The following is a 24,245-nucleotide window of genomic DNA, read 5'->3' on the forward strand; positions in this document are numbered from 1 at the left end:
CGCTGCTGGGTATGGTCAGTAGAGTGAAATGTACGGCCCCATCGACTAGGGAGTACCTCAGGGCTGCAGCTTTATGCGGGTTGATGGCGGCCGCCCTCCGGCCCCAGGTCTTCACAAAGGCCTGCACCTGCGTTCCACCGACTCGGTTGCTCATGGAGGCCGGGTCGACCCGTCGTCGGGCGCCTTGTGAGGCCTGGGTGTTCAGCCGCCGCCAGCGGCGGGCAGGCCTCCGGCGGTGTGGTCGGTGCCTCGGAGTTTGACTCCCTGTGGCCTTCAACCTGGGAAGGCATTGTGGGCGGTCCACGGTAGCGACCTCCGGTATATGTCGGAAGTATTGGATGGTTCGTCGTGGTAGTTTGGTACCGCATCTCTGCCGCTGTGCGTGTTGCTTTGGGCCCTTGGGTAGGCCTTTAGGTCTGGCTAGGCGATTATGAGCCGGGCTTCGTTGGCTGGTCCAAGGTAAGGTCGTCGCCTTGTTCGGGCTTGTGTTACCCTTCCTGTGACTGACACCCGTAGTTGCCTGGGGTGTGCACGCTGGTTTGGTCTGTATAGCATTCGTTGTGCTCTGCGCCCTTTCCGAGATCCGAGCCCAGAAGGCATCAAGGATTTCGTCCCACTTAGTCAGCGCGGTGTTCGTCGAGTTGCCCACTGCCTCTATGCTTGCTGGCTGGTGCGTGGCATCCACCATTTTGGAGTCAGGGACTCCTGATGTGGGTAGTCTCTGGGACGTGAGTGTCCGCGGTGAGTATGCTGTGTGTGCCGGGATAGTCCCCACCGGCGGGGAGGGGGGGGAGGAAAGCTAGTGGATGGTTCCCCGCTGTTTTCGTGTCGGCCTTCAGGGCAGGGTGATCGGCCGCCTCACCCCGTCTTTCAGCTCTGTTTAGGCTAGTCGTGTCAGCGGTAGGCCCCATTGTTGCAGTCCGCGTTCACGGTGGCTCAGCTTTTCAAAAGTGGTCTCGTTTTGTGCTCTCTTGCATCCACTTCGTGGTTATTACGTTTTCAATCGATTTTGTAGTTGGGGAGTAATGATTATTTTGATATAAGTAAAGTTCCAGGCTGGAGCTCCTGCTGCACACGTCTGTTCAGCTCCACAGCCAGGCTCCGCCCCCTTGTATGTGTTTTTTATCCCATAATGCTTTTACAGTGTACTATACTGTCCTGCAAAAGCAGGGCTTTAAACACATTTAGGGCAGCATAGTACACTTACCTTGCACGGCGATACAGAATAGGGATAATAGCAGACAACCAAGCCTCTTGTTCTGTTAATTGAACTTAAAATCACACACAATAGACTGTTGCACGCAATTAATATTAACATTATAGCAAGGTGTCGGTCAGCCCCAGGGAGCCGGGCGGCGAGGGAGCTGTCCACTTCCTGCAGTTTTTGCTCTGCTGCCTTGCACCCTGTTGATATCCCAAGTAGAAATATCACGTCACTCTGGCCCTGGCATAAGTAAACAGCACACAAAAAGAGAGCAAGAAGAGCTTGAAAATTCCACAAACCCCACTGGGAAAGGATCCACTTCAGCTCTCCCAAAAGTAGAGAGACTGGGTGTGTCATGGCAAGGGTGTATAACTCCTTATTGCACTATGGAATATTGTCTTTGAAGCTGGGACCCCCACAGAGGTCAGATGACAGAAGGGGTAATGTAAATTGCATAGGAATGTGAAAAGGGAAAGATGTATCCTGTGATTAATCCAAGGCTCTGCAAGGTGTGAGATTCTACACACTTGAAAAGCCTGAATGTCTGGCTTCAGCTATATGGCCTGTACTTCTTAATTGAGGAGTCACTCTTTGCTTTGTTAATGGCAATTAGCCCTGTTCCAGTATTATATCCAAAAAGAAAAAAACATTAATATTTACCCACAGAATAACAATTAAGCCTCCTTTTTATTATATTTGGAATGTGACGAGCACCATCTTCTAAACAATCCCAAACATGTTTGGGATTAACTTAATCAAAGGGGAAGGGGTTGTGATGTCCGCTATATTAGGTCACAAGTAAGGTGGAATGGGAAAAATAAATTCGTAGGCGCAATTATTATTTCTATAGTAGGTACACAAGAGAAGATAGAGCCAAATGTTTCCATTTGGATTGATGTGTGTCTGGACTAGTGATGTACCGAACTGTTCGCCGGCGAATAGTTCCCGGCGAACATAGCGTGTTCGCCACCGCGGGCGAACACATGGGCGGTTCGATCCGCCCCTTATTCGTCATCATTGAGCAAACTTTGACCCTGTGCCTCACGGTCAGCAGACACATTCCAGCAAATTAGCAGCAGACCCTCCCTTCCACACCCTCCCAGCATCCATTTTAGATTAATTCTGAAGCTGCATGTTTAGTGAGAGGAGGGAAAGTGTAGCTGCTGCTGATTAGATAGGGAAATTGATAGCTAGGCTAGTGTATTCAGTGTCCACTACAGTCCTGAAGTACTCATCTGATCTCTGCTGTAAGAACAGCACCCCAAAAAGCCCTTTTTAGGGCTAGAACATCAGTCTGCTTTTTTTTTTTTTTTCTGTGTAATGTAATTGCAGTTGCCTGCCTGCCAGCATCTGTGTCAGGCTCAGTGGATACTGTGCCCATTTGCCCAGTACCACCACTCATATCTCTTTTCACAATAGCTTATGCTTGACATTTAAAAATATTTTTTTTTTCCCCACTGTAATAGATTGAATAGCAGTTAGTTGCCTGCCAGCTTCTGTGTCAGGCTCACAGTGGATACTGTGCCCATTTGCCCAGTCAGTGCCACCACTCATATCTGGTGTCTCTATAGCGTGCTTTTACAAAGAAAAACAGTTTTCCAGTGTAAGCTAATAGCAGTCAGTGTCCTTAAAGCGGGTGTGTCAGGCCTTCCTTCAGTGTGTGCCCTGCAGACCCCTGCCAGTGTAGTTTGACAGTTGCCACTCATATCTGATGTCTCTATAGCGTGCCATTACAAAGAAAAAACTTTTTTCACTGTTATAGATTGAATAGCAGTTCGTTGTCTTCAAGTGGGTGTGTCAGGCCTACAGCGTGTACTCTGCAGACCTCTGCCACTGCACAGTGCCACTCATATCTGGTCTATGTCCCAGGCAGGCAGCATTACACACATGGACGTACGGTGTGATGATGATGATGTTGTACCCGCTGCTGCTTCCTTTGCCGAGTTGTCAGATACAAGTGAAGCGGTTGATGATGACGATGTGTCCATGGATGTCACGTGGGTGCCCGCTAGAAGAGAAGAAGAACAGAGGGAAAGTTCAGATGGGGAGACAGAGGAGGAGGGGACAAGTTGGAAGCAGGGGGAGGTCGTTGCAAGGAGCTAGTGGCATAGTCAGACAGCATGCATCGGCACCCGGGGTCAGCCCGACAGCACGCCAATCAACGCATGCTGTGTCCACCACCAGAATGCCGTCATTGCAGAGCTCAGCAGTGTGGCATTTTTTTGGTGTGTCTGCCTGTGACAACAGCGATGCCATTTGCCATCTGTGCCAAAAGAAACTGAGTCGTGGGAAGTCCAACACCCACTTAGGTACAACTGCTTTGCGTAGGCACATGATCGCACATCACAAACGCCTATGGGATCAACACATGAGTACAAGCAGCACACAAACTCAAAGCCGCCATCCTCCTCCTGGTCCAGCATCTTCAGCCACGTCAACCACTGCTGTCCTCCTTGCCCCCTCTCAAACATCCGCCACTCCATCTCTCGCCTTGAGCAGTTCCCGCTCATCTGCCCACAGTCAGGTGTCTGTCAAGACATGTTTGAGCGTAAGAAGCCAATGTCACAAAGCCACCACCTTGCCAAGCGTCTGACAGTTGGCTTGTCCGAACTATTAGCCCGCCAGCATTTTTCGTTGATATGCATTTTTATTTCTTCTTAGATAACAAAAAAATTCTGAGAAGACATTGGCAGGACTATTCACTTGTGTGATCTGTCATGAATTGTCATTTGAATGTTAATTTGAACTGTGGGGCACAAGAACTTGAATCGAAAACATCTTTAAGCCAACTTTGTTTTCACTAAGCTTAATGAATAACTAACATTAACGAGTCGGATTAAACGCACTCTGCACTCGAGGTATGATCTGTTTAAATGACCCCACTCGGGCCCTAAATGGTAAAACGTTTCACATGAGCATACGAAAGGTACACATGGCAATTAAAATCAGAAAATATGTAAAACATTTTTAGATATACTGGAAATTAGTACACCAATACGATTAAGCAGTGTACTTTCTGTACTTTCAGGATTCATGTTTGCACGTTTTTTTTAAGAATTTGACAGGAATCTATTTCTGAAGTTGTTCCCCTCCTCTTGACACGATCAATGACCTGAGAGTCTCCGTAAGCAGGGTTGACCTGTTAGTCCCGTTTTCCATTCAAGTTGTGCATGATGTCCCGGCTAGGTTTCCAGGGACAAATGTTGGAGCCTCGGCGTTGCCCCAATATGGAGGGAGCGTGTAGTTTGTTGGAGGCTTCGATGTGAGTAGCGAGTCCGGGGGGGAGACCCAGTTGCCCCAGGATTCCCTCTGCCTCCTGCATGTTGCGTACGGTATGCCTGGCGTACGCATGGCGACTTCTCGCTTCAGTAGTTAGGACACGCCTAGCCAGCCAGCTTTTACCATACAAGCTGGTGGAGTCTGAGGCGGTCAAAAAATTTGTAGCTATTGGGACACCGCAGTGGAAGGTACCCGGACGAAATTTCTTTAACCCCTTAAGGACCAAACTTCTGGAATAAAAGGGAATCATGACATGTCACACATGTCATGGGTCCTTAAGGGGTTAAAAAAAAGGCAATCCCCAACCTGTACACTATTGTGCAAAAGGAAGTAATGGCATGTCTGGCACACAGTGTTGGGGCAAGGGTCCATCTGACCACTGATACCTGGTCTGCAAAGCATGGTCAGGGCAGGTATATCACCTACACTGCGCATTGGGTAAACCTGCTGACGGCTGCCAAGCATGTCTGCAGAGGAGTTGGTGACACCGCCACGACTTGCAGGCAGGCCTGCTGCCATCTCCTCTACTCCTCCTATTCCATCCTCTTCCATAACCTCCTCGGCTGAGTCATCTTCTACTGCTGCGTCTTGCTCCACATCAACGGCACCCCCCCAGCTCCCCAGGTGCTATTCCACATCCCTATTCTGCTCTGTGTCAGTGTGTATCAGGGGCTTTGAGGACAGGTGTCAATCCATACCTGCCAAGTGACCCTATGTAGGGGGAACAGTCTCTATTCTGCGCTGTGTCAGTGTGTATCAGGGGCTTTGAGGACAGGTGTCAATCAATACCTGCCAAGTGACCCTATGTAGGGGGAACAGTCTCTATTCTGCTCTGTGTCAGTGTGTATCAGGGGCTTTGAGGACGGGGAACAGTCTCTATTCTGCTGTGTCAGTGTGTATCATGGTCTCTGAGGACGGGGAACAGTCTCTATTCTACTCTGTGTGAGGAGGAGGAACAGGAAATGAGTAGCTCGGCATCCAACCTTGTGCAAATGTGGTCTTTCATGCTGTCGTGCTTGTTGAGGGACCCTCGTATAAAAAGGCTGAAGCAGAACGACATGTGCTGGGTGTCCACGCTACTAGACCCTCGGTCTCTATTCTGCTCTGTGTCAGTGTGTATCATGGTCTCTGAGGACGGGGAACAGTCTCTATTCTGCTCTTTGTCAGTGTGTATCAGGGGCTTTGAGGACAGGTGTCAATACATACCTGCCAAGTGACCCTATGTAGGGGGAACAGTCTCTATTCTGCTCTGTGTCAGTGTGTATCAGGGGCTTTGAGGACAGGTGTCAATCCATACCTGCCAAGTGACCCTATGTAGGGGGAACAGTCTCTATTCTGCTCTGTGTCAGTGTGTATCAGGGTCTCTGAGGACAGGTGTCAATCCATATGTCAAGGTGTCAATATGTCATGTCAGGTGTCAATCCATATCCATTGCGATTTAGGAATGTTAGGTGATTTCTGCCCTTTATGGATTAAAACCAGACTCTGCATCAACTGTGTAATTTTCCATGGAAGTTTTGCCATGGATCCCCCTCCGGCATGCCACAGTCAAGGTGTTAGTCCCCTTGAAACAACTTTTCCATCACTTTTGTGGCCAGAAACAGCCCCTGTGGGTTTTAAAATTCGCCTGCCCATTGAAGTCAATGGCGGTTCGCGAATGTTTGCGGAAGTTCCTGTTCGCGAACCGAAAATTTCGGTCTGGACACAACGGGGTGGTCACTTAGTGTCTTTATAGATACGCATTAACACCACCTCTGGGTGAGGCGGAGAATCTGGTACTTGCTTGAGGGGCCACAATCTAATTCTAAGCGAGTCACCATCTTTCCTACCAGAGACCCCCTGGGGCAGAAGTATTTATTTTTGAAGAGCTGAGTAAGTGATTAGGACTTTGTTTTTTTTCATCCCTTTTTGTTTTCATCGGTTGTTAGTATAAATAATTTTGATTGTCAACTATATTTTTGTATGCACTGACAGTTTTTTGCTCATAATAAATATTCCTTTATTAAGTTCTGCCTTTGTCTGGTAATCAATCACATTACCTGAAGTTACTAGTTAGTATTTTGCAATTACATAGATATTGTACTAAGTTACATTTGGTGGGTGTGACGAACTGGACCTCGTCACGGGTTCTTGGAGGGGCATACTTGCCAGCCTCTTACCCTGTGACCATGGCCCCTGTGATAAAACTTGGTTTAAAATCACTATTTGTGTCTGTTGGGACTTATAACAGGAACCATTCGAACTTTCGAAGTGGCACTTCAAACTCTCGAAGCGCCCTTTGACCACGTGGTGGCGGCCATCTTGTTCGCATGGACCAAAACCACGAATAGACTTCAGGGGGACTTAGCCGCGAATGCCCTGTAACTATTTTCGGCATGAACTATTTCCCGGTCGGTCTATTTCCCGGTCGCGTCACACTTAGCCGCGATTCTATGGAACTATTTTTGTAGGGAACTGCTATACAAGCTATAATCCCTGCTCCTGGGATTGCCCTTTGGATTACTATACTGGCTATAATCACTAGTTCTTTTAAGAGCTACACAGCTTGACCTGCTATACTCTCTTGGAGGAGAGGTTCACCCACAGGAAGCTGGATCCTGATCTTGGGTCCAGGGTGGCTAGAGGATGGCGAGACCCCAACCAAGCTGCGACGGTTCGTGGGGTCTACAGTGCTTATGGTGTCTGGTGTAGTGCTTGGAGTCCTCAGTGAGCACTAGGAGCATCAACTGACGGAGGCACCCAGTCGGTGTGGCAGGCGAGCAGTCACAGTGAGTTTTTATTATTGATTTACCTGGGGGACCAAGGCACCCCCGTTTATAAATTGTCTTGGTGGTGGAAGCGTTAAAATAGGAATAATTATATTATGCTTAAGTGTGGGTGGTGTTAAGTGGGATTTTATCATTATTTCTGGTCTAGTGCAGACAAATAGTGAACTTTAACCCCTTCACCACCACATCTACGTCATGCACACTCTTGTAATAGGGTGTGTTTGTGACAGGGTGTACAAAAAAATAAAAAAAATTGTGTGTGTGAAAAAATGTGTCAGTGTCAGTCAGTGACTATGTGTCAGTGTGTTTAGGTTACCTTCCCCCCTCCAAAACACATGAAAAGGTGTTTTTACTCATCTTTTTTCCCGATGCCATACAGGCCTGTCGTGGTTGGCCCTTCCTCTATGGCTGAGATAATCAGTTTTGATGAGCTCAGCCAAGCCAATGCTTTTTAACAGCAAAGCATTGCTTGGCTATTGCGCATGTGCGACAAAACACTGTTTTGCTTCGCCAATCAGCATCATTGAATTAATGCATCTCTATGGGGAACATTCAGCGCCTTAATGCAGAGTGAAGAGACGCTGAAAGTAGGAATCACCTCTATTGGCCATCTGAGTGACTACCTCTAGAAGTGTTACCAGGCAGCATTGTAAACACTAACTTTTCTCTGAAAAGGCAGTGTTTGCATTGAAAAGACTGCAGGGACATGATATAGACCGCAGAACCGCTTCATTAAAGGGTCACTAGAGTCACCAAAACAACTTTAGCTTTACTCAACGTTTCCCATTCGGCGCCGGTCACTGCACAACAGGCCCTGCCTCCTTGGCAGAGATTAGTCTTGATGATCTCAGCCATTCTAATACTTTCCCATAGGAAAGCATTTGGGATTCAATTGCGCATGCATGGCAAAACACCAATTAGCATGTACTTGTAGAGATGCATTGAATCAATGCATCTCTATGCGTGAATGTTCAAGGTATCCATGCAGAGCATGATCTATATCCCAAAACAATTGATCTTGTTAATTTTTATTTTGGTGGTTGTAGTGTTCATTTAATAAGAAGGTTAACAGAAGAGGACTACTTATAGAGTTCTGTGGTACCCAGCCTTTTCCTACTCTTCCAGTAAATACTCTTTCTGCATTATAAGCTAATGCTCAATTCACAAACAAGTGTTTTAATTTCTGTGTGGATTATTATTAAATGCCAATTACATCCATAGCAACATGCTGATCTATATACTTGTATGGACCTTTTCATAGAATGCAGTTAAAATAGAATTTGCCCTTTAGTGACCCAATATGGTGGTATCGTTACCTTCGTAAATGCTGAATCAATTCTTGGAGTTCCATTACAGTGGCTGAATATTTGTTTTATAACTTTGGGTGTCAGTTTAGACATTTTATCTCCCAATCTTTCTACAGGTGGGCTGCATATGAATTTTTCCTGCAGCTGTTAAATCGTTTGAAAAAGGTGCTCTAACCATGGAGACTTAGCAAATTATAAATATTTGTACAAATGCACCTATAATCAATGAATCCCATCACCATCAATTCCAAAACACACATACACCAATATCCATACTATGAGAGTGTGCAAAAAAATAAATGAACATGTTATTTTGAGCATCCTTGCTAATCCAGGCACATCTGCACATTACAGAGAAAATCTCTTATCTTTTTGAATTAAATTTGGAAAAGCATTACCTTTCTGTTACCATTTCACCCTTTCCTCCTGTTGGAGAATGTTTACATTTGGAGTTAAACTTTTTTCCATGCAGTTTAGCTGAATTATGAAGTTGTGTTCTCTGTGGTCAAATAGGTCAATCTCTGGCAAAGAAATGCACGCCACCATCCCTAAAATCTATATAATAATGCTTTAAATAATCATTGTGTGAACTTTCTGTTCAAAGTATACTTAAACATTGGTGCTATATCATGCATTAGAATAGCAGCAGCCATTAAAATGGTGTCTAGTTCCATATGGAACTCTCTGCTTCAAAACTAGTGATAACCGGTAAGGGTGTGTGGAAATATAGGCGTTTGTGAAATTAAAATGTAATAGTATACACACACACACACATACGCTTCAAAACTGACATAGCATTTGCAACTACTTACTGGCATTCGTTCAGTCACACCGCCGATTTTGAAGTTCATAGTGGAGCGCACAGTCTGAGCCCCATAGTATTTGTCATTTGGGACTTTGAGCTCTCCAAAAGTGTCAGATTCAATTCTATAAGGTTCAGTGCTAGCCTGAAAGGACAAAAAGGAACATCATTAAAACAATATATAACAAAACAAGAAAAGTTTGTTTTTGAAGGCAAATTGATTTATATATTTCTAGAGAAAAATCTGAACAAAGTGCTTTTCTATCTAACATTTTGAGAGTGTGTCTCTGACCACACTACTTGACCGCTACAAAAGCATGTAAGGGATTTTTCAACATCACAAAGAGATAGTGTAAAAAAATAAATAAATAAATAAAAATTAATATATAAATACATTTGGAAATTGGATGGCAAAGAGTGAGAATGTACAAACTGATTGTAAACATTGATGAAACTTTAGTACTTATTTAATCCTTTAACGATGCATTACATCAGGGCATGACAAATTAGCTTTGAATCCAGGCGCCAGCTAAAAAAGTTAGGAGACAGTTTTTTTTTTTCCCCAACAACAAAAATACAAGTCTTAACGGGATACTATAGTCATCAGAACCATTGTAGCTTAATGTAGTGGCTCTGGTGTCTATAGCCTGTTCCTTTAAATTTTTTATTTTTGCTGTTGAAAAACACTGTCTCCTAAAGTTTCTCCGATCGAGACACTAAAGTGTCTCCTATCTTTATTTAGCGTCTTCACGCTCTGCATTATGGAGGCGCTGAACATTCCCCATAGAGATGCATTGATTTAATGCATCTCTATGAGGAGATCTTATTAGTGCAGCATTTTGACGCTCAATAGCTTCCCAATGCTTTCCTATTGGGGGGGGGGGGGGGGAGGGGGGAGGTGAAAGGAAAGTTAAATTGCCATTCCCAGCTGGTGACCTAAACATACACACTCACAGAAAGGCAGATACTCACATTTATTATGAGCAAAAAACTGTCAGTGCATACAAAAATATAGTTGACCATCAAAATTATTTATACTAACAACCGATGAAAACAAAAAGGGATGAAAAAAAACAAAGTCCTAATCACTTACTCAGCTCTTCAAAAATAAATACTTCTGCCCCAGGGGGTCTCTGGTAGGAAAGATGGTGACTCGCTAAGAATTAGATTGTGGCCCCTCAAGCAAGTACCAGATTCTCCGCCTCACCCAGAGGTGGTGTTAATGCGTATCTATAAAGACACTAAGTGACCACCCCGTTGTGTCCAGACCGAAATTTTCGGTTCGCGAACAGGAACTTCCGCAAACATTTGCGAACCGGGCGAACCGCCATTGACTTCAATGGGCAGGCGAATTTTAAAACCCACAGGGGCTGTTTCTGGCCACAAAAGTGATGGAAAAGTTGTTTCAAGGGGACTAACACCTTGACTGTGGCATGCCGGAGGGGGATCCATGGCAAAACTTCCATGGAAAATTACACAGTTGATGCAGAGTCTGGTTTTAATCCATAAAGGGCAGAAATCACCTAACATCACCTAACTAAAGTGTCTCCTATCTTTATTTAGCGTCTTCACGCTCTGCATTATGGAGGCGCTGAACATTCCCCATAGAGATGCATTGATTTAATGCATCTCTATGAGGAGATCTTATTAGTGCAGCATTTTGACGCTCAATAGCTTCCCAATGCTTTCCTATTTCCCAATACTCACATACAGACACGCACAAAGACACACATACACTGACAGACACATGTACACACATTCTCTCACAATTTTTATTTTTTATCATCATTTTTTATCATCATTTGATACATTCAAATATATATACACACACACACACACCACAGATATACATACAGAAAGAAAACTAAACACCTATTTTACCACCCTCCTGTTACCTACCTAGTTGGGCACAGGATAGTGACTTCCCTGGGGTCCAGGGGGCCTGGGAGCAGGTTACAGTGAAGCTGCATGCGGCTGATGGGGAGTGGGCTGCCGCTGGTCCAGACTCCCCCTTCTGTCTCTGTATCTCCGTGCGGTGGGAGGAAGTAATCTAACTTAACCGTTTCCTCCCGGCATTGAATCAGCGCAGGGGAGTGGGCAGCCCTGCCAAATGAGGCGCGCGGTGAGCAGATATGTCTTAATCTCAGTGCCGGGATGAAGTAGTTACAATTCCCTTCACTTCCTCCTGGCGTGCAGAGATCGAGAGATAGGAGGAGGAGGGAATCCCAGGCGGGATTTGTCGAGCCCTGCATTACATAATTATTCTGCCATTGATGCCCTACCCAAGGACTGTTGCCCTGCTGGTAACAGAGGAACCCCATGTATCAGCTGGGGTCTCGGAGTATAAATGTCTGTGTGTCAGTGTCGTCTGTGCAACTATTAAGTATGTTCTTATATTTTCATTTTGGGACTTATTTTTCAGATTAATAGTTTATAACGTTTATAACAGGGTTCCAGATCATCCTTATGTTTTATTCTGTGTGTTACCATGCTCACTTGCTTCTTCTGATTACTACCTTATCTCTTTCAATCATCCTCACTACCCTTTGGCTCCATTTTCTCCATTTATTTGGCGCCCTTTTGCGCCTGTTTTCCGTTCTGTTTGGCTGTTTTCGTGAAAGAATTCTAACCAGTTCGGCAAATTCTTCACAAACACACGTTTTTCTACACTTGGCTTCGTCTGTTTTGCCGCGTTCGGCTACTTTTTATTCGAACAGTCAGTGCATTCGCCTGTTTCCTATTCATTACTTTTGTCTATTTATCCCACTGAATTCGTCTTTTTTGCCGAACGTTCTGCTCTTATCTGTATTTTGGCAGCGAATCTCGCGAGATTGCCGGTGGCCATTTCCTGACTTCCTGTCTCTCTGACTTTGTGCGTGTTCTCTTCCTATCTGCCGGTCTGGACCCTGGTGAGCTCCCTAACTATACCCTCCTAGGTTATACTAGTTTGGGGTGATTAACTCCTGCTAGTCTCCTCTACTCTGATTTTAGCTTTCTTCCATACATTTATACTATTTATATAATTGTAATTCTTTTGTTGGGGAATATCTCACAGCACTACCATGCCCAGATCTAAAGTGCCTGCCAGCCCCTCCTCCTCTAGGGAGATGGACATGCCCCAGGTTTTGGATAACTGCAGGATAACTGTCGGAGCTGTAACTTACCTGTCCTGCAGCTCCTGTCAGCTCTCTCCTCCTCCGCGCCGTCCGTTCAGCACCTCGGTCAGCTCCCAGTGTAAGTCTCGCGAGAGCCGCGGGGTCATAGTGCGGCTCTCGCAAGACTTACACTGTGAGCTGACAGGGGAGCTGCACGGACCGGCGCGGAGGAGGAGAGAGCTGACAGGAGCTGCAGGAGAGGTAAGTTACAGCTCTGACAGCCCCCCTCTCTCCCCCACTGAACTGCCAATGCCACTGGACCACCAGGGAAGGAGAGCCCCCCTCCCTGCCATGTATCAAGCAGGGAGGGGGGACGAAAAAAATATAATAATAATAATAATAATAAAAATTAAATACTAATAAAATAATAATAATTAAACTAAATAAAATAATAATAATAATAAAAAAATTGCCCACCCCCCACCAGGGCTCTGCAACACACACACACTGCACTCATACACACACACACACACTGCACTCATACACACACACACACACTGCACTCATACACACACACACACACTGCACTCATACACACACACACACTGCACTCATACACACACACACACACTGCACTCATACACACACACACACACTGCACTCATACACACACACACACACACACTGCACTCATACACACACACACACACACACTGCACTCATTATTCACACTGTAAATAAATATTCAATTAATATATTTTTTTTAGGATCTAATTTTATTTAGAAATTTACCAGTAGCTGCTGCATTTCCCACCCTAGTCTTATACTCTAGGCAATACGTTTTCCCAGTTTTTTTGGGTAAAATTAGGGGCCTCGGCTTATATTCGGGTCGGCTTATACTCGAGTATATACGGTAGTTTTTTACTTTTTCACACACAAACAAATATGAACGCTAACTTTGGTCAGTGTTTGCGACTAGGTGGCTACTAAAAAAGACTGGACATACCCCATATTGAATACCCTGGGTTGTCTACTTTAAAAAAAAAAATGTACATGTGGGGTGTTATTCAGAGAATTTTGACAGATAATAGTGTTACAATGTCACTATTGATAAATTTGAAAAAAATGTATGTTTTGAAACCACAATATCCTACTTGTACCTATAGCCCTATAACTTGCATAAAAAAAAAGCAAAAAAGCATGTAAACACTGGATATTTTAAAACACAATTTTGAATCTATTTAGCAGGTTTTTTTACTCGCTTTTGTAGATGAGTAAACGATTTTTCAAGTAAAAGTCAAAAAAACATGTATTTTTTTCATTTTTTCCATCATATTTTTTTTTTTTTAATTAAATTACATGAGATTTTATAAATAATGGTATGTAAAGAAAGCCTTTTCTGTCCTGAAAAAAAAAACATAATTTGTATAGGAACAGTAAATGAGACAGCGGAAAATTACAGCTAAACACAAACACCACAAAAGTGTAAAAAGAGGCCTGGTCGCAAATGTACAACAATCGCAAAAACAGTCCAGTCCTTAAGGGGTTAAAGAAAATTAATGTAAATAAAGCTCCGGGGCCTGGCGGTATTCACCCACGAGTACTTAAGGAGCTAAGTGGGGAAATAAGTGAACATCTGTATTTCATTTTTCAAGATTCTTTTGTTTCAGGTGTTGTACCGGAGGATTGGAGGAAGGCAGACATTGTTCCTATATTTAAAAAGGGTTCAAAATCCTTGCCTGGAAATTATAGACCTGTGAGCTTAACTTCTGTAACTGGGAATATATTTGAAGGGCTTTTAAGGGATAATTCTCAGGAATTCATTGGGAAGAACTGTTATTAGCAATAACCAGCATGGTTTTATGAAACATAGGTCATATCAAACTAACCTAATTGCATTCTACGAAGAAGTAAGTAGAAGTATAGATCAAGGTGCAGTGGATGTGATCTACTTGGATTTTGCCAAGGCATTTGATACGGTTCCTCACAATAGGTTAGTCTTCAAACTAAAAGAAATTGGTCTAGATGAATGTTCTTGGGTAGAACATTGGCTTAAGGATAGAGTACAATGAGTTGTAATTAATGGTACATTTTCAGGCTGGACAAAAGTGGTAAGTGGGGTCCCTCAGGGTTCTGTTTTGGGACCACTTCTATTTATAAATGATCTTAAAATGGGCATTGAAAGCCATGTATCAGTGTTTGCAGATGACACAAAACTTTGTAAAGTAATAAAATGTGAGCAGGATATTGCTTTGCTGCAGAGGGATTAGGCTAGATTGGGGGGACTGGACACTAAAATGGCAGATGCAATTTAACGTATGCAAAGTTATGCACTTCGGGGTTAAGAATGCACAAGCAACTTACACACTAAAGGGTAGTGAATTAGGGATAACCACACACGAGAAGGATTTGGGAATTGTTATAGACAACAAATTAGGCAGCAACATGCAATGTCAAAAGGAATGGAGCATTTTAGTTATGAAGAAAGGTTAAAAAAAAATTAAATCTGTTTAGTTTGGAAAAACGGCGCATGAGAGGGGATATGATAACATTATACAAATATATTCGGGGCCAGTACAAACCTTTATCTGGAAATCTATTCATAAACAGGGCTATACATAGGACACTAGGTCACACATTTAGGCTGGAAGAAAGGAGATTTCATCTAAGGCAAAGAAAATGTGTTTATACAGTAAGAGCAATAAGGATATGGAATTCTCTGCCTGAAGAGGTGGTTTTGTCAGAGTCACTACAGATGTTTAAACTGCAATTGGATAAATACTTGCAAAAACATAACATACAGGGATATGATTTCTAATTAGTGGGCTAATAGCTGCTTGATCCAATGAAACATCTGACTGCTATTTTGGGGTCAAGAAGGGATTTTTTTCCTAGTTTGTGGCAAAATTGAAAGCACTTCAGACTAGGTTTTTTGCCTTCTTTTGGATCAACAGCAACAACATATGTAAGGAAGGCTGAACTTGATGGACGGAAGTCTCTTTTCAGCTATGTATGTAACTATGTTACCTGGGACGCTTTGTGGGTGCCTTTACAGCCCTAGATAAGGCCCAATCCTCCATGAAGAGGGTGTTTCAGGGGCGGGTCTCTACCAGGGCCAGCAGATTCAGGGGTCGTCTGTCCGGCCGTTCCAATTACCATGCCCGTGGATCGGGATGAGGCTCCTACACTCAGAAAACACCCTACCAGGAGACGAGACAATAGTCTCCTTTCTTCCCCTCTCGCGGAAGACCATGGCGTTCCAGAGGCTTCAGAGGGAACCCCGGTTCCAGACGTCCTTACGGTAAGCTTACATCTACCTCATGTTTCTTCCAATATGTGTGTATGGGGCAGTCTCCGTAATTTTTTCCGCACCTGGTCAGCCATCACCTCAGATGTCTGGGTTCTGACCACAGTTCGGGGGTTCCACATCAAACTGGTTGACACTCCGTGTCACGTTCCCCCACCTCGCCCTGTTTCGCTTTCAACAACCGACCGACTGATAGACGTGGAACTAACGTCCCTCCACGCAAAAGGGGCGATAGAGCTAGCCCTGGTGTCCTCCACAGTGGTGATCAGCAACATATTCCTAGTGGAAAAGAAAGGCGGACAAACTCCGTGCCCTAAACACCCTGGTGCGCTATCGTCACTTCAAAATGGAGGGCATCCACCTCCTGCAAGGCTTACTCCTTCGGGGAGACTGGATGGCAAAGTTGGCTTTAAAGGATGCCTACCTGACGGTCCCAGTGGCAGAGTCATCCAGGGACCTATTACGATTCCTCTGGAAAGGAGACACCTGGCCCTTCACGTGCCTCCCTTTCGGATTGTCGTCAGCCCCTTGGTGCTTCACGAAACTGATGCACTCCGCCATGGCTTGGCTGCGCAGTTGGGGAGTCCGGCTAATCGTCTACTTGGACGACAGCCTCATCATGGCACAGGATCTTTCAGTCCTTTAAAAAAAAAAAAAAAAAAAAAAAAAAGACCTTCAACGGACGATGGACCTCCTCTCCCACCTGGGTTTTTTCCTCAACTGGGAAAAATCCTGCCTCCTTCGCAACGCATGGAATTCCTAGGCTTCACGGTAGATTCCGAAGCGGAGTCACTCAGCCCCCCTACATCCATGATACGGAAAATCCGCAAGGAACTGCGCCGCACTCTCTAACGCGCACCCAGCTATCTCTGCGCCACCTGGCACGGGTCATTGGCCTTCTGGCAGCATCAATCCAAGCGGTATTCGCAGCCCCACTCCACTACAGTGCCCTCCAGCGCCTGAAGATCGCACACCTATGCGGATATGATCTCCCTGGACTCGGGGACTCGGAGACTCTGGATGAATTGACCTGGTGGATCCACAACCTCTCGGTTTGGAATGGCAAGGCCATCTTCGGCTCATAGAGTTCACGGTAGACTCAGACGCATGTCTCCACGGCTGGGGTGCCCATTACAACTGGGTGACTACCGGCGATCGCTGGTCAGCAGACGAATCCTGCCTCCACATCAATTCTCTGGAACTCCTGGCGGGTTAATTGGCGATCCGGAGTTTTGCAAACAGGACTGACAGCGCATGCATCCGCCTGCACATGGACAACATCTCTGCGGTCCGCTATGTCAACCACATGGGTGGCACTAAATCGGCAATCCTAGCCCGCTTGGCGACGGGCTTTTGGGCCTATTGCTTGGACAGGAACCTGGTGGTCCAGGCAGAATACCTTCCCGGGCTCCACAACACTCACGCGGACGGACAGTTCAAGCTGTCGGACAACAGCAATTGGAAATTGGATGTAAGTGTATTCTCCACTATATCGTCTATATGGGGTCCTTTGGCCATCGACCTCTTCGCGTCCAGGCTCAATGCCTAATTGCCCAGGTTCTACAGCTGGCGCCTGGATCCAACCGCGGAGGCAGTGGACGCCTTCCTACAAGACTGAACCAGCTCACTCCTCTACACCTTCCCAGTTTGCCATGATACTCTACGCCTTCCCAGTTTGTCCTGCTCCACGTTCGCCACCAAATGGCCAACCTGATCCTACTAACCCCATTCTGGGGGACCCAATCCTGGTTCCCACAACTCCTGGAACTGGCAGTAGACGTACCCAGACTGCTGCCGTCTCTACCGAACCTCCTCCTGGACCCATCGGTGCTCCGGCATCCCCTCCTAGCGGACGGGTCCTTACTGCTGCTCGCGTGGAGGATTTCGGGAGTCCCTGGGAAATCCAAGGGGGGGGTTTCGGACGCAACTCGACGCCTCCTTGCTGACGCATGGGCTCCCGGGACTAGACGATCATATGGGAACACTTGGAGAGCTTGGACTATCTGGTGCCTGGCTCAGAACTTGGATCCCGTTTCAGCACCTGACTTCATTATTTGAAGCTGGTCGGGCATATCGCACAAATAATTTGTACAGATCGGCCATCTCCTCAGCTCAAAGATTTGACGGCTGCCCAGCAGGCCAACATCCGTTAGTGTGCCGCTTACTTAGGGGCTCACGCCTGTCACGCCCCCCTAGAACTCGTTAATCCACTACTTGAGATGTTTCCGGCGTTTTGTCGCTGTTCTCCTCCTGGCTGCCTAATACGGAACTCTCCCTGCGACAGCTGTCGGCAAAGTTGGTCTCCCTGTTCTGTCTCATTTCATGCAAACGGGTGTCAGATGTTCGTGCCCTGGACTATGATGCTAGGTCTTTCACTCCGGACGGGGTGATGTTTAACATCTCCAGACGCACCAAGACCTCTTTTCGATCAGTTTCTTATTCGAGCTTCGCGGGTACTCCAGTCCTATGTCCGGTGGCCTGCTTACGGGAAAATGAACTTCGGACGAGCGCACATTGTGCAACGTCGTCTGCCCAGCTCTCTCGCTCCGTCGTCCTTTTTCCCCTGTGTCCAATACTACATTGGCTCGCTTGGTGAAATAGGTGATGGATACGTCCATCTTCGGTGCCCACTCAGCCAGAGGGGCAGCGGCCACGTCCATGGTGAATGCAGGTGCACGTCTGGAAGACCTGATGAGGCTGGCCGATTGGTCCCACGAATCCACTTTGAGAGTTTTACTTTCGACCTCTGCCTCACGTTTTTTCTCCGGTTATTGATCATCTTTAAACTTGCAATATGAGCCTCCGTGTCTTGACATGAATTTACATGATTTTGCTATTTCATGATGAAAAGTCATGATTTTATGAAAGACACAGAGGCGAGTATTGTCCCACCCTTCTATGTTATTTCACTGATTTACCCCAACCGGTTGTTTATTCTCTCCTAAAGGTTTTTCAGGGTTGGTAGGTATTCATGATGCCCTCTGGGTTTTGTATAGTTTCAGCCGTTTATTAACCTGTTCATGTTACATGATTATCCGATATGCCTATGTGGAATTATGCACACTGTGTTGCTTCTAGTGTTGACAAAAGAAAATAGACTGAGAAAAATAAGTATGTTTCTCACTCCGTTTTGTGAATTAGTGAATTAGACCCCCACCGCGAAAAATAAATTAAATAATCAAAGCATAGTATGTTTCTACATAAATATGGAGAAAAATCTAAATCCCCTTGACCACTGACATACCCATTTAAAGATAGCTGAATTGGTTTCTTTTGCTTCACTCCACACAAGGCAATGTTATATCATGAATATGATAAAATGTAAAGATGGTTCAGGCACTCCAAGATTCAGAAATGGCAAATTTATTGAAGCCTAAAGTAACAATGCTTAACAAAGACCACAAGGTCAAAACGTTGTGTTACTTTGTGCTTCAATAAATTTGCCATTTATAGACCAGCTTTACATTTTATACTATTGCCATTGGAACCTGGTGCTTGGTCCTGGTTTGGTTGCACTTTCGCTCAGATTGATGGGATTGAGTGCAGTTCCTTATGTTTGTTCAAAAGGATATCATGAATATGAAGCACATACAAATATATTGTATCAACTGGTAATATCAATGTAGGAGTTAGAGCGAATTTTAGATCACAAATCTTGCAACTCAAATCATTACTATGAAACAAATGCACAACATGAAGCAATATGTACACAAAATTATGTGTGATAAACAGAACTAGAACAGAGTGTTATCTACAAAGTACACTGACCTATTCCTTGTTGCGTGATGTTGGCTATTCAACATAAAATACAAACATTGTAAAATGGACTGTGTTAAAGTCAGTCACCTGTGTGACACATTAAATACGCCCACCATGATCTGCCAAAACTTGGCTAAAAGCATACACAAACCAGACCACTGTTATCTGGTTTGTGTATGAGAAAGAAGAGAGATCTCTTTTACAGGATACCTAGTTTTATTCTCTGTAAAAATGTATAAAAGTTTAGTGAATCAGCAATGGTATATATGAAGAATGCAATAGTTACTAACAAGGCAACTGGTGAGAATTACAAAATATCTCACGCTAGATGTCCAGAAAATAAGACACAGAAACATGGGTTCACGCAAAGTGCACCGGCCATGGCAAAAACCAATTTGTGTCACTTTGTAGTACGGCAAGCATGTCAAACTCAAAGTCTAGCACGGGGCACATAAACAATGTTTAAGTTTATGTGGGCCGCAAAAAAGAAAAACAAAAAAAACAAACTTACATTTTTATAGAAGCGTAGGTTTATTTTGAAAAGTACAGCATAAAAGAAACCCCAGCATCCCCCTCTACTAAACTACAGCACCCCTCCTCTACTAAATCCCAGTCGTCGTCCCCATATACTAAATCTCAGTACCCACCTCTAGCCAACAAGCAGACTCCACTGTCCAGTCGCAGCCAATGCAACACTGACCAACACTCACACACACCCAGACTGACCTAAAGGTACTTCTAGTATAGGAAGATAGATAGATAGATAGATATACACATACACACACACACACACACATTGTGTGTGAAAGAAGAAAACCATCCAAGTACACATTAATGTTCCTAATGTGTGTTGAAATAGGGATAAGGGGAACCTTGTAAATCTACACCCCTCTTACTTTCAGCTTATTTTTGAGTCTATTTTCTAAAGTGTTTTAACTGATTGTTTTCATTTTACAAACTTGTGTTGTTCTTAAAGGAACACTAGTCACCAGAACAACTACAGCTTATTGAATTTGTTCTGGTGAATAGAATCATTACCTTCAGGCTTTTTGCTGTAAACAGTCTTTTCAGAGAAAATGCAGTGTTTACATTACAGCCTAGTGATAACTTCACTGGCCACTCCTCAGATGGCTGTTAGAGATCGTTCCTGGGACATGGCTGCCTAAAATGCATCCCAACATTCAGTGTCTCCATGCAGACACTGAACTTTGCTCATAGAGATTCATTGATTCAATTCAGCTCTATGAGGAGATGCTGATTGGCCAGGGCTGTGTTTGAATTGTGCTGGCTCTGCCCCTGATCTGCCTCTTTGTCAGTCTCAGCCAATCCTATGGGAAAGCATTGTGATTGGCTCAGGCCACCACTTCTGATGAATTCCCATAATGGAAAGCTGACCCAGAGTGAACAAACCCAAGGACATTCAAGAACATCTTCCAAGAGATGTATTGATATGCTGCGCCTCCTACAAAATTAAGTCGCAAATTCTGAGAGCCATAAGAAGCAATAAATGCGCAGAAGAATATGAAATATTGAAAATTTTCCAGGATCTGTCACTGCCAACCAGACAAAAAAAGGAAGACCTTCTCTGACGGCACACTAATTCTGAGACAGAACAATATTATCGATGGGGATTCCCAACGCGAATTATATCTAGTGAAGGGAAGACCACCACCATTAATTATGCAAAAGACCTAAAAAGTTTGTTAAGCAAAAATAAAATTGGAAACTGCTCCAACCACTAGTCAATGAATGGGGATGCCCCAAATAAATATTAGAGGGGAGAGAAGGAAAACAAGAAGGGGGGGGGGGGGGGGGGGGTAGAAATGGCACTAGTGGCACTTAACCATGTAAAAAAGGAAAGACAAAAAATCATTTATAAGAAACAAGAGAAATTACAGATTTTATTTGTTTTGGTCTGGGGTTTTTTTTCTTCTCTCTTTCTGCAGTTAATAGCACAAGGGGATAATGGGGATATTAGGTAGACATAAAAAGTATAAACAAGAATCTAGGGGAAACATAGAAATGAAAATAGAGAAATGTAGAATATTTTAGAAAATGTATTAAACAGGCACTTAAAGGACCACTCTAGTGCCAGGAAAGCATACTCGTTTTCCTGGCACTAGAGTGCCCTGAGGGTGCCCCCACCCTCAGGGACCCCCTCCCGCCCGGCTCTGGAAAGGGGAAAGGGGTAAAAACGTACCTTTTTCCAGCGCTGGGCGGAGAGATCTCCTCCTGCTCTCCTCCTCCGATCCTCCTCTTCTCCTCCCCGTCGGCTGAATGCGCACACGCGGCAAGAGCTGCGCGCGCATTCAGCCGGTCACATAGGAAAGCATTCACAATGCTTTCCTATGGACGCTGGCGTGCTCTCACTGTGAAAATCACAGTGAGAAGCACGCAAGCGCCTCTAGCGGCTGTCAATGAGACAGCCACTAGAGGACATAGGGGGAAGGCTTAACCCATTCATAAACATAGCAGTTTCTCTGAAACTGCTATGTTTCTGAAAAAATGGGTTATTATTATTATTATTATTATTGCCATTTATATAGCGCCAACAGATTCCGTAGCGCTTTACAATATTTTGAGAGGGGGGGATGCAACAATAAATAAGACAATTACAAGAAAACTTACAGGAATAATAGGTTGAAGAGGACCCTGCTCAAATGAGCTTACAGTCTATAGGAGGTGGGGTATTAGAAACATTAGGATAGGAAATATCAAGTAGGAGTGAAGCAGAGCTGGAGGAGAGAGCAAAGCACTATCCCATAGGAGAGCAAGAGACAGGTATGTAAGGGAGAGATTACTCTGGGAGGCCATACGCTTTCCTGAAGAGATGGGATTTAAGGCCCTTCTTAAATGATTGAAGACTAGGGGAGAGTCTGATGGCAGTAGGCAAGTTATTCCATAGGAGAGGAGCCGCCCGTGAGAAGTCCTGCAAGCGTGAGTTGGCCGTACGGGTGCGAGCAGCGGTCAGGAGGTGGTCGCGGGCAGAGCGGAGGGTACGAGGAGGGGCATACCTCTGGATCAGTGAAGAGATATAAGAGGGGTTGGAATTGTTCAGTGCTTTAAATGTATGGGTTAGCACTTTGAATTGACTCCTATAGGATACAGGGAGCCAATGTAAGGACTGGCAGAGGGGCGAGGTGTGAGAGGACCGACTGGATAGGAAAATCAGTCTAGCTGCAGCATTCATTACAGACTGTAGCGGGGCAGTACGGCTTTTGGGGAGACCAATCAGGAGAGGGTTACAGTAATCCATGCGGGAAATTACTAGAGCATGGACAAGCTCCTTGGTAGCATCTTGCGTAAGAAAGGGGCGGATGCGGGCTATGTTTTTGAGTTGGAACCTACAGGACTTGGCAACAAACTGGATGTGAGACTCAAAGGTGAGACCAGAGTCAAATATGACGCCAAGACAGCGCGCTTGTAGGGATGGACTTATGTGGATATCACTGACTTGAAGGGAGAGTGAGAGAGAAGGACCCTAGAAGGACCTGGCACCCAGACCACTTCATTAAGCTGAAGTGGTCTGGGTGCCTAGAGTGGTCCTTTAAGATAAGTAACACAAAATGAAGGAAATTCATCTTCCTTTTAAGTTTACACTAATTAGAATGAAACAATTTAATGTACACTAAAAAAAATTATATTAAAATTATATTAAACAAAAGGAACTTATAAATACACAGAAGGGCACACACCTATACAAGGAGGAAAAGAAAAAATGGAGCAAGGGAAAGTGTGAGATTTAACCCCTTCAGGACCGGCCTGTTTTTGCGATGTTTGTACGTTAAGGACCAGAGCAGTTTTAACACTTTTGAGGTGTTTGTGTTTAGCTGTAATTTTCCGCTCTCTCATTTACGGTTCCCATACAAGTTATATATTGTTTTTTTCAGGACAAAAGGGGCTTTCTTTACATACCATTATTTGTATTATGTCCAATATTGTATTTAAAAAAAATAATAAAATATGGTGAAAAATTAAAAAAAAAAAACAAAACATGTTTTTGGACTTTTACTTGAAAAATCTTTTACTCATCTACAAAAGCTAATGAAAAAAAATGCTAAATAGATTCAAAATTTTGTCCCGAGTTTAAAAACACCCAGTGTTTACATGCTTTATTGCTTTTTTTGCAAGTTATAGGCCTATAAATACAAGTAGGAAATTGCTGTTTCAATATATATATATTTTAAATGTATCAATAGTGACCTTGTAACACCGTTATCTGTCATAAATCCCCGAAACACACCTAACCTGTACATATTTTTTTAAAGTAGACAACCCAGGGTATTCAAAATTGGGTATGTCCAGTTTTTTTTAGTAGCCACTTAGTCACAAACAGTGGCCAAAGTTAGCATTTATATTTGTTTGTGTGTTAAAAATGCAAGAAACGCTAACTTTGGCCGTGGTTTGTGACTAAGTGGCTACTAAAAAAGGCTGAACATACCCCATTTGCAATACCTTGGGTTGTCTTCTTTTGCAAAAGGTATGCCATCATGGGGCTAATTCTCATTCCTTGGCTACCATACGCTCTCAAAGGCAACCTAACCAATCCGACAAATTTCAATAAAAAAAAAAAAAAGTAAAATCAAGCCTTATATTTGACCCTGTAACTTTCACAAACACTATAAAACCTCTACATGTGGGGTACTGTTATACTCAGGAGACTTCGCTGAACACAAATATTAGTGTATCAGAACAGTAAAATGTATCACAGCAATAATATCCTC

The 24,245-nt window shown here is 44.3% G+C and overlaps 1 protein-coding gene across 1 annotated transcript in view; it reads right to left on the reverse strand.

Moving 5' to 3' along the window:
• FH (fumarate hydratase) overlaps window positions 1-24,245 on the reverse strand; it is a 106,659-nt gene that overhangs the window by 57,739 nt on the left and 24,675 nt on the right. The window contains exon 2 of the mRNA XM_063443354.1: window positions 9,371-9,505. Coding sequence (XP_063299424.1) covers window positions 9,371-9,505 — 135 coding nt within the window. The remainder of the gene's footprint in view (window positions 1-9,370; window positions 9,506-24,245) is intronic.

The sequence above is a fragment of the Pelobates fuscus genome, chromosome 2 (genome assembly GCF_036172605.1).
Source record: "Pelobates fuscus isolate aPelFus1 chromosome 2, aPelFus1.pri, whole genome shotgun sequence".
In the NCBI taxonomy this organism is placed as follows: domain Eukaryota; kingdom Metazoa; phylum Chordata; class Amphibia; order Anura; family Pelobatidae; genus Pelobates; species Pelobates fuscus.